Genomic DNA, 16,897 nt, shown 5'->3' with positions numbered 1-16,897 from the left:
TCCCCTCTCCCCACCCTCCTCATTCGTCCAAACTCGAGCAAAAGCAATCCTAACCTAGTCAGTCTTCCCTCATACATCAGAACCACCATCCCTGGAATCAGCCTGGTAAACTTTTGCTGCACGCTCTCGAGAGCAAGAACACCCTTCCTCAGAAAGGGAGACCAAAACGGCACACAATATTCTAGGTGTGGCCTCACTAAAGCCCTATATAATTGCAACAACACGTCCCTGCCCCTGTACTCGAAACATCTCATGGTGAAGGCCAACATACTATTTGCCTTCTTTATCACCTACATGCTTACCTTCAGTGACTGGTGCACAAGGACGCCTAGGTCCTACTGCACACTCCCCTCTCCCAGATTGCAGCCAAATCATCTGTAGTGGTCAGAGCTGTGCACTTCCTGGCCTTCCAGCTTAATGGTAGAACTCTCCCCTCTGAGCCCAATGGGTACACATTCAAACCTGAGTACAGAGACTTGATTTGAGGTTGACCCTGTCACCCAGTTTATACCACTAAGCTAGTCCAAATTGCCCGCGTTTGGCTATATATCCCTCTGTACCAATTTACTCATGTAACTGGCTAAATGCTTTTTAAAAGACAAAATTGTACCTGCTTCTACTACTACCTCTGGCAGCTTGTTCCAGATACTCATCACCCTCTGTGAAAAAATTGTCCCTCTGGATCATTTTGTATCTCTCCCCTCTCACCTTTACATAAGAACATAAGAAATAGGAGCAGGAGTAGGCCATCTAGCCCTTCGAGCCTGCCCCGCCATTCAATAAGATCATGGCTGATCTGTCGTGGCTCAGTTCCACATTCCCGCCCTCTCCCCATAACCCTTAATCCCCTCTCTTATCAAAAACCCATCAACCCGCGTCTTAAAAATATTTAGCGAGGTAGCCTCCACCACTTCAACGGGCAGAGAATTCCAGAGATTCACCACCCTTTGAGTGAAGAAGTTCCTCCTCAACTCCGTTCTAAACCGCCCCCCCCTTTATCTTGAGGCTGTGCCCCCTAGTCCTATTATCCTTTCTGAGCGGGAAGAGTCTCTCCACCTCTATCCTATCCATCCCATTCATCAACCTAGGCCTTCTAGTTTCTCCATACCTTTGGGAAAAGATGTTGAGTATCTTATCCTTATCTATGCCCCACATTATTTTATAGACCTCTGTAAGATCACCTCTAAGCCTCCTACGCTCCAGGGAAAAAAAGTCTGAGTCTATCCAGCCTCGTGTCATAACTCAAACCATCAAGTCCCGGTAGCATCCTAGTAAATCTTTGCTGCACTCTTCCTAGTTTAGTAATATCCTTTCTATAATAGGGTGACCAGAGTTCTACACAGTATTCCAAGTGCAGAACATAGATACACCCCCAGTGCCGTGCTGAGGGAGTACCATACTGTTGTGCTGTCTATTGGTGAGGTAATAGAATGAGGCTGTGCTCTTGTGCACTGCTTTAAAGAAGAATGGAGTTCTCAGCAGCCTCCTGGCCAATATTCATCCCTCGCCAATACCACCAGAACAGATTTTCTGGCCGTTATCACAATCGCTCCTTTTGGGAATTTGCAATGTGTACGTTGGCTGCCGCATTTCCCTTCATTACAACAGTACCAGCATTTCAAATGGACTTCTTTAAGCACTTTGGGTTGTGAAAGACATAAGCATAAAAATAAGTTGTTCTTTCAAGGTAAGCAGCATTCCTGGCCTAGGGATCACTATCAGTCAGTGTTTCCAAAATATTGCACTTCGTTTGAGTCTAAGTGGACTTTGGTCTGTTTTCTGATACCCACTTGCTACCTCACCCTAAGAGACTAATTTACCCTCTCTCCATAATAAGAAAAAGTTTTAAATAAGAAAACAAAAAAAAAAAGGGTTGGGATTTTCACAGCTGTGCACATCCCAAGAACAGAAAAAACAGAAAAAAGAGCAGCACGATGGTGGTTAGCACTGCTGCATCATGGCGCCAGGGACCCCTGTTCAATTCTGGCCTTCGGTTACAATCTGTGCAGAGTCTGCACATTCTCCCTGTGTCTGCGTGGGTTTCCTCCCAGTGCTCCATTTCCTCCTGCAGTCTGAAAGACGTGTGGGTTAGGTGGATTGGCCATGCTAAATTGCCCCTTCGTGTCAGGGGATTAGCAAGGGTAAAATGCAGGGGGGTTTACAGGAATAGAGCCTGTGTGGTATTGTGTTCGGTGCAGACTCAACTGACTTGACCTCCTTCTGTCTGTAGGATTCTATGAGAAATCCCTCTCCCCCGAGCTGATTCGGCCAAATTTTGTCTCGCCCGTTAGGATTCCTGGGGCAGGTACCCCTGGAAATGTTCGACCAAGGAGCCTGAAGTTCAGAACCCGCAGTGGTGCTCTGCATTCTATCTCAGACAGGGTACACTGTTGTGCAAAGTTTACTCATTGCTATTGAATGACTGCTGCCCAGGATCCAGTGAGCGCATTGACACTGCATTTCCTCCTATTCGTGCCAGATCACATTTAAAATTAAAATGCGTCAGATCATCTGGTTCTTGATGGCAGCATCTCTGCAGTAGCTAAGTGGCAGCCGTTTGTTGCACGGTTCTTCCCCATCGGTCTGCTGTTGGCTTGTACTCACTGAGGGCCTTGGTATCTTGACTGTTTCACAGATCTACCTGTACGATTGCACCGAGGTCTCCCCTTACTCCTTGTTGTTCTTTGGAGGAGATATCTCGATACAGAAGGAGCAGGACCAGGAGACCATCTCTGTGGATGAATGGATTGTCTTCCAGTCGCCATCCAGAATCGCCCATTTAGTAAAGGTAAAAAAAAGCTTGGGAATTGTATTGTGACAATGAATTGAAACTTGAACCTATCTTTCAGGGACGGATACTGGCTGCTGTACGGTTTCAGCAATTTCCTTTTTCGAGAAACTCAAATGTAATGTAGATTTGAATCTTGTTATTGTCCTAACTAACCTAATTAATCCTCTTTTATAATCTCCAATTCAATTCTAGGGATGTTGTTCCAAACCTCCGAGAGAGATGTCTAAACCTCTCATTTGTTTCAAAGAAAAGTTTATTAATTATTTATCAGGGGTTTTTATTGAGTAAACAGTGAGAATCTGGCAGCTGAGTCAGTAAGGTACAGGTGCAGATTTAGGATAATGGGCAAAATAACCCAAGCAGACGAGTCTAATTTTATTTTAACGTGGCGGGGTGTATTACGAACCAGTGGCAAGACGCTGCCACTTAGAGTGGGTTGCGATAAGTATAAGATAGTGACTAATAAGATTAATATGGAATTCTGGAAAAACTCTTCGATCTGGAGAGAGTTGCTAAATAACAGAAACATTAAGAGCAGGAGTAAGCTGTTTGGACTGTCAAACCCGCTCCGTTATTCACTAAGATCATAGCTGATCTGACTATGATCTCAATTCCACTTCCCTATCAGCTTTCCCTTTTCTCCTGACTCCCTTGTCAATCAAAAATCTGTCTCACTCAGCCTTGAATACATTCAATGGCCCAGTCGCCACTGCTCCCTGAGGAAGAGCATTCCACAGCATAATGATCCTCAGGAATTCTCAAAAATGAGGAACTCTGTAGCGCATGAAGCAATTGAGGCGAGTAGCCCAGATAAACGTAAAGGCGATGTAGGGGAGAAAGGAATAGAAGGAGATATCGATGGGGTTAAATGAAGAGGGATAGGAGAGCATAGATGGGCTGAGTAGTTGTTTCTGTGCTAAACTACTTTGTAATGCTAGTCCAATAACATAACGACACCCTGGGTTAGAAAGATGGAAACTGGGCAGATTTCCCCTCCCAATCAGTCGCCAGTGATTCCCTCTGGGCAGTGCTTGTGTTCAAACTCTGTGTGAGAATGTGGACAGGCTCAGATCTTCTCAATTTCACAGCTGATGCTTGAGGGAGATTCTAGTGGGTAACTGGTGCCTGTGGAGCCAAGCCCCATCACAAAGGAGATCGAGGAGAAGATTGTGAAACCAATTTGTACGCAAACAATTCCCCAAGCTACCTAACCTGTAATTGCAGTGAACAGAATTAATTTAAATCCATTATACAAACATCTGCTGGCAGCTGATTATGGAATTACTGACGTTTTGACCAAAGAATCGTCAGGTTATTTGTAGCTTGATTTCTACCGTTTGGACCACCATTTTTAAAAAGATTTGATTTGAACAGAGGAACAGGGAAGAGACCATTTGGGTTGGCACAGTGATTAGCACTGCTGCCTCACAGCACCAGGGACCCAGGTTCAATTCCCGCCTCGGGTCACTGTCTGTGGAGTTTGCACATTCTCCCTATGTCTGATTGGGTTTTCTCTGGGTGCTCCAGTTTTCTCCCACGCTCCAAAAATTAGGTGGATTAGCCACGCTAAATTGCCCTGAAGTGTCACGGTGATTAGCAGGGTAAAGGGATAGGGACTGGGTGGGATTTTGTTGGTGTAGGCTTGATGGGCTGAATGGCTGCCTTCTGCACTGTCGGGATTCTATGATTCAGCTCCTCATCTGGAACCATAGCTCCATCAAACCACCCATCTTGATTTTGTTCCCTTTAATATCCAAACCTTAAAATAATCTATTAAGCCCAGTTTTGTAGTTATCAGTTGACCCCCGCCACACACCAAGCCTTGCAGCTTTTTGCAGGAGAGCATCCGAGTTTCCACTAGCTTTTGTGTGAACGAAGTGTTTCCTGATGTCCCCCTTGAGTAGCCTGGCTATTTAACCTTTAAGGCTAATGGTCCCTTTGTTCTGAGTGCCTTCCACCAGAGGATATACCGTCAGTACGTCGTTGGAACTGCCTCATCTTGATCTTTGATATTCCCAGCAATAGCACGGTGCCAGTGCTGTGTGTCGTTTGTAAAGCAACACTTTTAGCCTCAGGATCATGTTAGGGAATCTGTCCTTCACCCCTTCCAAGGCCAATATATCCCTCCTGAGGTGTGTGGTGCCCAGAACGTGAATGCAGTGACCCATTAGCAGTACTAATGGACAGCATTGTTCCTGTGACAGCCACAGAAAAACACTCCTTTATACCAATTACATTGAGGTGTGAAACAATGAGACACACAGGCACACTGTACAAATGCGTAATCTTACCCCTCATTAAGTTATCAGAATCCCAGTTGAGTTGATTTGTGCACGTCAGGGTATTATAGCCTTTGCAATCTGATCATAAGCTGTGGGCAGAGAGTCTGATATGAATCCTCAAGCCTGATGCTAGTTTAAAATTAAGTCTCTCAATTTTGCTTCACACTTTATAGGTCATAGAGTTGTGCTTTAATAGTCAGGACTACAGTGACCGCATGTGTCACGTTTCTGTCTGCACTTCTACAGCTCATGAAGTTTCCCTGGGATTGTGGGGAATTACACCGTGTTTTTTCTTTTGTGGAAACCAAAATCTTGAAGGATTGATGGTGATTCAAGAACTGTCTGTGTAGAGTTTGCACGTTCTTCCGATGTCTGCATGGGTTTCTTCCGGTTGCTCCGATTTCCTCCCACACTCCAAAGATGTGCGGGTTAGGTGGATTGGCCATGCAAAATTGTCCCTTAATTCTCTTGTGGGTCATGGACGTCACTAGCTGGCCAGCATTTATTGCCCATCCCCAGTTGCCCGTGAAGGCTAGTTGAGAGTCAACCACGTTGCTGTGAATCACGTGTAGGCCAGCCAGATAAGGACAGCAGATTTCCTTCTCTAAAGGACATTAATAAACCAGATGGGTTTTTCTGATGGTCATCAGTAGATTCTTAATTCCAGATATTTTTTATTGAATTCAGACTCCATCATTTGCTGTAGTGGGATTTGAACTCGGGGGGGCCCCCAGAACATTAGCTTCTGGATTAATAGTCTACTGATAATATCAAAAGGCTACCACCTCCCCTTAGTATCATGGAGAGTAAATGCATGGGGTTATGGTGATCGGGCCTGGGAGGGGTTGTTGTCGGTGCAGGCTCAATGGGCTGAATAGCCTCCTTCTGCACTGTTAGGGTTTTATGATTGTATGAACAGGGCAGGATTCAGAATTGCAGCTGCTGATGTACTTTGCAGACCATGATTAGGAGAGCCAGCCATCCACAGTGACTTTGATCCAAACCATCTCACTTTCCCTTTTTCTCCTCAAACGTGACTGAAACGTGACTGTTGTTTGAGATGTGGTTCTTCAGAACCTCGGCATCTTTGCTCCACATTGATCATTCTTCACAAGTTTAGCATCAATAACCCGGGGAGAGGGGCATCTCCAAGCGCCCCCCTCACTTGAAATTTGCACACTTGCTTCCTTACAGTAGCTCACTGGGTAATTATGAGGGATTGCGAATATGGTCCCCCCCCCGCCCCAACTTCCCTCACACTGTTCTTAGCTTGCTGACTTGGTGGCTGATTCACGACGTTCGCAATGCTGCAGTTGTTTGGGACCTTGCTCCGCAGGCCTGGGACTGATTGCATCTGCTTAGCTCACCAGCACTGAGGCACTTAGCCGCTGAAACATCAGGACAACTCGGTGGTAATGTCAGCATGAAGCACACCACGCAAGCTTGATTTTCTAACAAGACTTCCTCTGGTCAAAAACCTTTGAAGATTTAATCAGACCTCTAGATAAAGATTTTTTAAAAATTCATTCATGGGACATGGGCTTCGCTGGCTGGCCAGCATTTGTTGCCCATCCCTAGTTGCCCTTGAACTGAGTGGCTTGCTAGGCCATTACAGAGGGGCATTTTAGAGTCAACTACATTGCTCTGGGTCTGGAGTCACATGTAGGCCAGGTAAGGATGGCAGATTTCCTTCCCTAAAGGGCATTAGTGAACCAGATGGGTTTTTCCAACAATGGTTTCATGGTCATCAGTAGATTCTTAATTCCAGATTTTTTCTAAATTGAATTCAGATTGTATCAGCTGCCATGGTGGGATTCGAACCCTGGGCCCCAAGAACATTAGCTGGGTTTCTGGATTAATAGTCTAGCAGTGATACCACTAGACCATCTTCTCCCCCTAAAACAACAATGCTAGTTGTTTTAGGCTTTTTGATTTTGAATTTTGATTTGATTTATTATTGTCACATGTATTAGTATACAGTGAAAAGTATAGTTTTTTGCATGCTATAGACAAAGCATACCATACATAGAGAAGGAAAGGAGAGGTTGCGGAAGTACAGTCAGAGCTAGGGTGTAGAGAAAGATCAGCTTGACGTGAGGTAAGTCCATTCCAAAGTCTGATGACAGCAGTCTAGTCTAGACTTGCACTGTCTATATGCACTTGTGTTCATGTTGAGACCTTTTCCCTCACCTCAGGATCTGAAGAAAGAACTAGATGCCCTTCTGCAAGATAAGATCAAGAAGCCCCGACCTGTGGACTGGAATAATCGATCGAAAGACTGTGCTGTCCTTTCAGCAATCATAGACTTGATAACCACACAAGACAACGCCAGCGCTAAGAACTACACACCCCGATTCCAGAGCTACTGAAGCCACGATGCCTGTCACTGATTTTCTAGACAAGTTCAGGCTGATCTTAAAACACTTCATTGTAGCTCATAAGTGCAGAGTTGTTTTGTGTTATTGACTTTTTTTTTTTGGCTAACTAAACAGCAGTTTTGGAAAATATGCCCGAGGGTCTCATTGGTAAGATTGCATCAGCCTGTGTGCACAGAATAAAATGCCTGGTGCATTTAAAAAGCATCACTACGTTCTGCCTCGGAGTGTAGGAGGGGTGCGGGCATCGCACCTTGATGGTCTCAGGCAGCGCTGTTGCACAGCTTTGTGCTTTGTTTATCATCTTCCTGAATAAAAGGCTAGTGTTTTCCAATTCAATTCATCCCTCATCCGATCCGGGAAAGTTCAGAGGGTTGGACTTTTTATTTTATAAAGAATTAAATGAAGGATAAGTGAATTTGAGTAAGAACAGGAAATCTAATCAAATCTAACAGTGTCCAGGATCATATTTAGGTGTGGACCCCTTATCCGAACCTGAAAGTCTCCCCAAGGCATTAACCCTTCCTTTCTCTTTACTGATGTTGATGCAGCTGTTCTCTGCATTCCTTTTCATTTTCTCTTCTGTTTACACTCTGTTCATTTTGTGATGGGCAATGCTTTAAAATCTAAACAATTTTTTGCATAACTCCCAAGTGCTGGGGTGTCGGGAGAAGGTTCGTACCATTGGTTAATTTAGTTAATTGGGCAGCACAGTGGCACAGTGATTAGCACTGCTGCCTTTTAGCACCAGGGACCCGGGTTCAGTTCCAGCCACAAGTGACTGTGGAGTTTGCACGTTCTCCCTGTGTCTGCATGGATTTCCACTGGATGCTCTGGTTCCCTTCCACACTTCAGTGGTGTGCAGGTTAGATAGATTAACTGTGCTAAATTGACATTAGCATCGGGGGTAGGATTAGCAGGGTAATTGCGCAGGGTTACAGGAATAGATGGGTGGGATAGTTCTCGGTGTAAGCTCGATGGGCTGAATGGCCTCTTCCTGGACTGTAAGGATTCTATGATTCTAGCACTAGTCCAGGTGTAACAGCAGTGTTCCACGTGACTTTGCTTTTGTATTTAATTTTACCATTGTTTAAAAACGCAATGATGAACAGAAAGCACTGAAACTTAGTGCGGTTGGAAAAAAATGACGAGTGGACCTGTGTTCCATTTAAACTTGGAGGGGCGTCCTTCCTTTTGACCGACCATTGTCTTTTTGCTGCATCATTGGAAACTCCTCACTTGAGGGTTGCCGCTAACCAAAATCATGGAGGTAATTTCAACAGAACTCTCTAAATGGGAATCTTAAAAGACTCCAGTGAAATACGGTCCCCATTTCCCCCTTTCAGATTTCTCTCACATTTGGGTGGGAATGATGCCAAGCAGGATTATAAAACCAGCATTGCCAGATGGCCAGCCTAGGTTCAGATTTAAAACCCGCCCCCACCCCCTATGATTCGACTACCTGACACTGTGGGATCTGTTGCTGTGGACCTGAGGAAAGGAACAGAATGAGAGCATTTAGGACCTTTGAGCCTGATCTGCCATTGAGTGATATCATGGCTGATCTCCAATAACTCCACGTACTCACCTTTGTCCCACGGCCCTTAATAGGGTTTGTTTGGGGTGGCACAGTGGTTAGCACAGCTGCCTCACAGGGACCTGGGTTCGATTCCCAGCTTGGCTCACTGTGCAGAGTTTGCATGTTCTCCCCGTGTCTGCATGGGTTTCCTCCAGGTGCTCCAGTTTCCTCCCACAGTACCGAAAGACGTGCTAGTTAGGTGCATCGGCCGTGCTAAATTCTCCCTCAGTGTACCCAAACAGGCGCCAGAGTGTGGTGACTGGAGGATTTTCACAGTAACTTCATTGCAGTGTTAATGTAAGCCAACTTGTGACACCAATAATAAATAACAAAAATCTGTTTAAAATTCGCAAACAATCTAGCTGGCATCACCTTCCAGACTTTCCACCCTTTGTATGTAGAAGTGTTTCCTAATTTTGTTCTGAAAGGTCAGGCCTGAATCTTTCGACTATTTTCGCTAACCCTGTACTCCCCAATCCTTGGAAATAATTTCTTTTTCCCTACTCTCATCTGTTCTGCTTAATGTCTTGAAGACTTTGGAATCATCCCTACTCTTCTACATTCCAAGGTGTGCAACCATAGATTGTGCAACCTTTCCTGACAGTGTAACATTTTGGGAGTTTTAAAGACTTTTAAAAACAAATTCAGGTCAGGTTTAGCCCCCCCCATTTCCATGTGTAAAATTTTGCCTTTGTGACAACCTGTGTTGCCTGTAGATTTTTTTTTCTTTATTCATGGGGTGTGGGCTTCGCTGGCAAGGTTAGCATTCATTGCCCCATCCCCAGTTGTCCTTGAGAAGGTGGAGGTGAGGTGAGCTGTCACCCTAAACCCGTGGGCTCAGTCCCCGTGGGCCTTACCTTGCCACTGGCCCTGGCGCACTGAGCAGATCAGATCGCCATGGCCTTGGGGGCAGTCTTTTCAGAGCACCAGCGTTGCCAAGGAACATCGCAGAAGTCACAGCTCCAGCTGTGTGCCTCTCCAGTGTGCCATAAAGTTTGTGGGGGGGGGGCGGGGGTGGCTTCTTGAAACAACGGTTAGGTTAATCACGGCCCCCCTGATGTTAGTCTGCTTTGAATCCACCAGTGCACGTGAGCAAATGCCATGTGAGACTCCTCCGCAAGCAATTCTCCAATCCAAGACTTGAGTACTTAATCTCGGCTCTGCGGTACTTTGCAGGGTGCATGCGCCATTGTCAGAGATTAGGTGCCGGTCTGCCTGTGATTCAATTAGAAGTTATAAAGATCCCATTATTTGAAGAAAACTGATGTTTTCCCAGTGCCCTTGGTCAATGACGCAACATTGTCAGAAAGACACTTTTAACTAGTTGTTCACCTCATTGCCACTTGTGTGATCTTGCTGTCCACAAAATGGCTGACGAAAATGACAAAATCAGACTAACTTGCTAATGTATGTTTAGCGGTTCAGAATGTTTGAGAAATTGAGTTATGGAAAAGCAAGTCTTGCATTCGGTTGACATTTAAGCACTTCCTCCCCCTCATTGTTAATGCACTGAATACATTTGCCTGGCTGTTGTGCAGCAATCTACACTGACCTTGTGTCACAGCTGATCAGGGCTTAACCAGGGATTGGTCCCAATCTAATTTTGCCATCGTTTTTAAGTTGTTGACAATGTATCGCTGCTGCTCCCCCTCTCTGATAGGTGGTCTATAGAGTCAAAACTCTTTATCGAGCAGCCGACAGATCGTTAATGGCTTCAGTCTCGATTTCCAATTCATGATGAAATACTGGCTAGTCATAGCTATCTCAAACACACGCACAATGCAATGTGACCCAACCATGTGTTTCACAAGAGTGACACAATCCTCCTCGGTCTTTTGGTGAATATGATGACCGAGAACGTAACTCAACTTCTAAGGGTGAAAAACCCAGGCTGATGTCCCAGAGGTTTCAATTAGAATTCTGGCCATTTGGTACCTTTCAGTAACTCTGCACCCTCTCTCTTAATCCATCTGGCATGTCAACGCGCTGTATCCAATGATATAATGCTGGCAAAATTGCTGAGTTGCTCCAAATCCCCATTTTTTTAAAGGAAGTCCTGAACAATGGGCAAACTAAAGGACTACAGTTGGGGCAAAATCTTTGTTGTCAGTCTGAGACTCTGAGGGAGAGAGAGAGAGTAAAATGTCAAAGAGGACTTATTAGTCAAAAGGTTTGCACATAAAAAAAGGCAAATCTATTCGTGTATCTGTGCCCATGAGATGTTCAGACCATTGATAATGCAGTCTGCTACACTGTGTTGTGTTTGGATGCTGTCAGAATGCTTGTGCCCTCTGTCATGCTGTAGTCGTGATCATTCCTGGTTAGTGAATAAAACACACAGTGCTTTTTATTTCCAGTGTTCTGGCTTGAATTTTGTCATTTCTGTTTTGTAGACTATTTATTTCTGTGAACGTTGTTAAGATGCAATGGCTGTTCTTTTTACATAGTCCAAGTATTTGTATTTTCTTTCCCCATTAAAGTCCTTACCAAACCTAAAACAGATTTTGTCCCGTTTCTTGCCTTACTGTTCACCCCACCTCATGCTACTGGCTACATATAATTGGGGAAGACGGTGATGGAGCGTTGCGAGGTCAGCTTTCATTTCCCTGCATCCATTAAAATGAGAAACTCGAGCTTTTTTTTAAATGGAGTCGCTTGATCTTGTGCGCGGCCAGGATGGGAATTATTTCGATGTTGGATGTGGGTTGTGGTTAAATGAGACACTGGGATGACAGGAAACAGAATGGTACAAATACTGGAAATCTGAAAACAAAATCGCAACATGACTCAACAGACCAAACAGCATGTGTGTGCAAGATGTCAGATCGGTCGACTGGAAACCCTTTCAATCTCTCCCACCTCAGCATCAGATTTGGGGGGAGGGGGGGGTGCCCCAATGTGCTGGAGCATCCGGCTGGGATTGTCAAGGTTAAGGGTTTGCACAGCAGCGAGCCCAGAACTCGGAACTTACTCTGGGCAGCTGTTCCCCGCTGGGAATCATCTGCAAATGTGAGTTGATTCGCAAACTTTGGACGGCTCTGGCCTTGTCACACAAATAGTTACCCAGAAAAAGTTAGAAGAATTAAAAACTCTTCCAACTTCTGGATTGCTATCATAAAGGCACACTAGTCTCTTTCCAAGGGAGTCCTACCCTTCTCTGTCTCTCTCCACCGCTGCCTTCCCCCCTGCCCCAGCGCCCCCACACATGCATGCACACACCAGACTGTCACTGTTGTGGGCCTAACTGGCTCACTTCAGATTGGTATGTGACATTCCAATCAGGCCACTTGTAGTGTAGTCAACTGTATTCACCACCCCTGCCCCACAGCCCCAGTCTCTCCAGACCTTGCATCAAGTAACAAAGCGCCTATCAAAGTCATTAAATTAGACTCTGGATCTTTTCAAAAAAAGGCAAACATATTACTGGATTGTTAACAAAGCGGTATGGAAAAGTAAGAAGTACTTCCTGGTAATTGAGAAGTTTTTTTTTAAAGTTTATTAGTGTCACAAATAAGCTTATATTAACATTGCAATAAAGTTACTGTGAAAATCTCCCAGTTGCTACACTCGGCCGCCTGTTCGGATGCACTGAAGGAGAATTTAGCACGGTCAATGCACCCTAACCAGCACATCTTTCGGACTGTGGGAGGAAGCCGGAGCACCTGGAGGAAACTCACGCAGACATAGAGAGTGTGACCCAAGCTGAGAATCAAACCTGGGTTCCTGGCGCTGAGGCAGCAGTGTTAACCACTTGTGTCACTCTGCTCAAGGGCTAGGAAGAGTGGGAGATGATCTTGATTACATGACAGTTTGTGCTCTGGGATGCGAAGGCTTAAAGGGCGATGGAAGCAGATTCAGTAGTAAACTAGGAGAGGGGAGTGCGCAGCAGGCCCTGGATGTCTTTGTGCACCAGTCTCTGGAGGAAGCATGCAGGTGCAGCAGGCGAAAAGGCAAATTGTATGTTGACCTTCATTGCAAGAGGTTTCGAGTACAGGAGCTGGGATGTGTTGTTGCAATTATACAGGATCTTAGCGAGGCCACACCTAGAGTATTGTGTGCAGTTTTGGCTTCCTTTTCTGAGGAAGAATGTTAGTCTCGAGGGAGTGCAGCGAAGGTTTACCAGACTGATGTATGAGAGATTGACTAGATTAGGATTGTTTTTGCTGGAGTTGAGATGATTGAAGGGAATCTCAGAGAGACTTACAAAATTCTAACTGGACTAGACAGGGTCGCTGCAGGGAGAATGTTCCCAATGGTGGGGAATCAGAAGTCACAATCTAAGGATTCAGGGTAGATCATTTAGGATGGAGATGAGGAGACATTTCTTCACCCAAAGAATGGTGAGCCTTTGGAATTCATTACTAGAGGAAGTAGTTGACATCGAAACATTGAATGTATTCAAGAGGCAGCTAGATATTAGCATTTAGAACAAATGAGAGCAAAGGTTAAGGGGCGAAAGCAAGATTGGGCTATTGAGTTGGATAATCAGCCATAATTGTGATGAATGGTGGAGCAGGCTCGAAGGGCTGAATGGCCTCCTCTTGCTCCTATCTTCTATGTTTCTATGTTTGATGGGGAGAGAACTGCAATGTTATGGGCAATGAGTAAGCAGGGTGTGACCAATTGGATAGAGCTCTCGAAAAGCCAGAGCAGACATGCAGCAGTGAGGGCGGCACGGTAGCTGCTTCACAGCTCCAGGGACCTGGGTTTGATTCCCAACTCGGGTCACTGCCTGTGTGGAGTTTGCACATTCTCCTCGTGTCTGCGTGGGTTTCCTCCGGGTGCTCCGGTTTCCTCCCACAGTCCAAAGATGTGTGGGTTAGGTTGATTGGCCATGCTAAAATTGCCCCTTAGTGTTCGAGGATGCTTAGGTTAGCGGGATTAGCGGGTAAAATGTGTAGGGATATGGGGGTAGGGCCTGGGTGGGATTGTGGTCAGTGCAGACTTGATGGGCCGAGTGACCATCGCCAGTGCTGTTAATATAAAACATGTCAGTAGGTGGCAGTAACACTTCAACAGTGAAATTATTTTCCCGGATCTGACAGGTGGCCTATTTTACCACTGATCCAGAATAGCCATGTGAAGAAAAACACAACAGGGACATATTTGGTGTTGGTGCAGCCTGGGGCACATGTACCTAAAAGAAATATGAGTGAGGTGTGGTCCCAGCGACAGTGGGTGCTGGAGAGACTGTCCTGGATTCATAGCTGCAGTGTTACTGCCACTTAGTGGCAAGTTTTATTCCTTCATTTCTTAAAGAATGATGCTGGCCTGGAGGTCATTCTGTCTGTGCCAACTGTTTGAAAATAGGCCATTCGGCCCTTCAAGCCTGTTCTGCTATTCATTATGATCATGGCTGGTTATCCAACTCAGCGATCTGTTCTCGCCTACCCCTATATCCTTTGATTCCTTTAGCCCCAAGAGCTATATCTAACTTCTTCTTGAAAACATACAATGTTTTGGCCTCAACTGCTTTCTTTGGTAGAAAATTCCACAAGTTCACCACTCTCTGGGTGAAGAAATTTCTCTACATCTCAGCCCTAAAAAGTTCATCCCATGGGTGTGAACCCTGCTTCTGGACTCCCCTGCCAATGGGAACATCCTTCCTGCATCCAGCCTGTCAAATCCTTTTAGAACTTTGTACGTTGCTATGAGATCCCACTTCACTCTTCTAATCTCCAGCGAATACTAACTGACTTAGTCTCTTATACCTGATTCCCGCCATTCCAGGAATCAGCCTGGTAAAACTTCTCTCCAAAACAAGAACATCCTTCCTCAGGTAAGGAGACCAAAACTGCACACAATATTCTACATGTGGCCTCACCAAAGCCCTGAATGATTGCAGCAAGATATCCCTGCTCCTGTACTCGAAACCTCTCGCAACGAGGGCCAACACACCATTTGCCTTCTTTACTGCCTGCTGCACCTTTGATTTGAATTTGATTTGATTTATTATTGTCACATGTATTAACATACAGCGAAAGGTATTGTTTCTTGGGTGCTATACATATCGTTCATAGAGAAGGAAATGAGTGCAGAATGTAGTGTTATAGTCATAGCCAGGGTGTAGAGAAAGATCATCTTAATGCAAGGCAAGTCCATTCAAAAGTCTGACAGCAGCAGGGAAGAAGCTGTTCTTGAGTCGGTTGGTACGTGACCTCAGACTTTTGTATCTTTTTACCAAAGGAAGAAGGTGGAAGAGAGAATGTCTGGGGTGCGTTATGCTGGCTGCTTTGCCGAGGCAGCGGGAAGTCAATAGATGGGAGGCTGGTTTGCATGATGGATTGTGTTACATCCACCTGCATGCTTACCATCAATGACTGATGCCCGAGGGCACCCAGGCCTCATTGCATATCCCAATCTATAGCCATTCTATAGCCATCAATAGCCTCTCAATCTATAGCCATTCAGATAATCTGCCTTCCTGTTTTTGCTACTGAAGTGGATAACCTCACATCTATCCACATTATATTGTGTCTGCCCACTCACCCAACTTGTCCAAATCACATTGAAACATCTCTGCATCCTCCTCATAGCTCAGCCTCCCACCCAGCTTTCTGACATCTGAAAAAAAATTCCATTAATTCTATTCTGATGTTTCCCCATGGACCTGCCATCTTCTCCCCCTCGAGTATTTATGGTTACTGTTGAGAATGCTTCCCACACCCTGTCAAGCAGCGCATTCCAGCTCACAAATAACATGTTGCGTTCAAATAAAACTCTCAGTTCTTGTTACTCGCCTGAAAGTGCTTTGTTTTGTAACATACAGTAGAGAGTTGTTGAACACTTTTTCCACAGTGTGTGAAGTGGATAAAATACCAGCAGCATGAGGACATCTAAAAGGAAATAATGGTCTAGACTATTTCTGATGGGAGGCTGGAGGTTTTCTTCCCACCATCTCAAGAATCCTTGGAGAACACATCCCTGCTGATTGGCCAGCCCCACAGACAATCCACACACAATCATGCCCCGATTGGCTACAGGGGGGACATTTGCCCCCTTACCCAAGAGAAAGTCCCGCCTTACGGAGCTGCCAGCCAATCGGATTGGTCGGTACTCTCTTCTCCCCACAGAGCAACAGTGGACAGAAAAGGAACTGCATCAAGAAATGGAACCTAAATTCCTGGGGCTGGCTGGATGGAGAGGGAGGTGTTCAGCATCCCAGGTTGGAAATGGCCTGCAGTGAGGGATGCTGGGATGGGACAAGAGGGGGATATGGTGGGCTGGGGGCGCAGGTGCATGGGAGCAAGGTAGGTGTTTAGGGTGTGGGAGGACGAGGCCATGGGTTGAGGACGGAGGTCCCAAAGTCAACGGACCATAAGGGCTTAGGGAGGGTGTGCCCGAAGTTAGAAGAAGGCTTCTGTTGGAGGCCAACCTCCTCCAACCCCTTGCCTGCCCGCCCAACGCACAATGCCCAAAGAGATCTAAGGGTACAGATCCATAGTTCCTTGGAAGTGGAGTCACAGGCGGATAGAGTGTTGAAGAAATAATTGGGCATGCTTGGTTTCATTGGTCAGAACATTGAATACAGGAGTTGGGACGTCTTGTTGAAGTTGTACAAGACATTGATAAGGCCATACTTGGAATATTGTGTACAGTTCTCGCCACCCTATTATAGAAAGGCTATTATTAAACTAGAAAGAGTGCAGAAAATATTTACTAGGCTGCTACCAGGATGGTTTGAGTTATAAGGAGAGACTGGTTAGATTGGAATTTTTTTCCCTGGAGTGTAGGAGGGGTGATCTTACGGAGGTCTATAAAATAATGAGGGGCATAGATCAGCTAGATAGTTAATATCTATTCCCAAAAGTAGGGGATCTAAAACCAGAGGGCATAGGTTTAAGGTGAGAGGGGAGAGATACAAAAGTGT

General features: G+C 45.4%; 1 protein-coding gene across 2 annotated transcripts in view; it reads left to right on the top strand.

Moving 5' to 3' along the window:
- dhx36 (DEAH (Asp-Glu-Ala-His) box polypeptide 36) overlaps positions 1-11,525 on the top strand; it is an 84,789-nt gene extending 73,264 nt beyond the window's left edge. For both annotated transcript variants that reach the window (XM_080186025.1, XM_080186026.1), the window contains exons 24-25: positions 2,636-2,788; positions 7,269-11,525. In XM_080186025.1, coding sequence (XP_080042151.1) covers positions 2,636-2,788; positions 7,269-7,442 — 327 coding nt within the window. In that variant the 3' untranslated portion in view covers positions 7,443-11,525. The remainder of the gene's footprint in view (positions 1-2,635; positions 2,789-7,268) is intronic.
- Positions 11,526-16,897: the final 5,372 nt, after the last annotated feature.

The sequence above is a fragment of the Carcharhinus amblyrhynchos genome, chromosome 3 (assembly GCF_965287045.1).
Source record: "Carcharhinus amblyrhynchos chromosome 3, sCarAmb.v2.hapA, whole genome shotgun sequence".
NCBI lineage: Eukaryota > Metazoa > Chordata > Chondrichthyes > Carcharhiniformes > Carcharhinidae > Carcharhinus > Carcharhinus amblyrhynchos.
The sequence above is the reverse complement of the archived record's forward strand: the minus strand, read 5'-3'. Positions and strand labels throughout refer to the sequence as shown.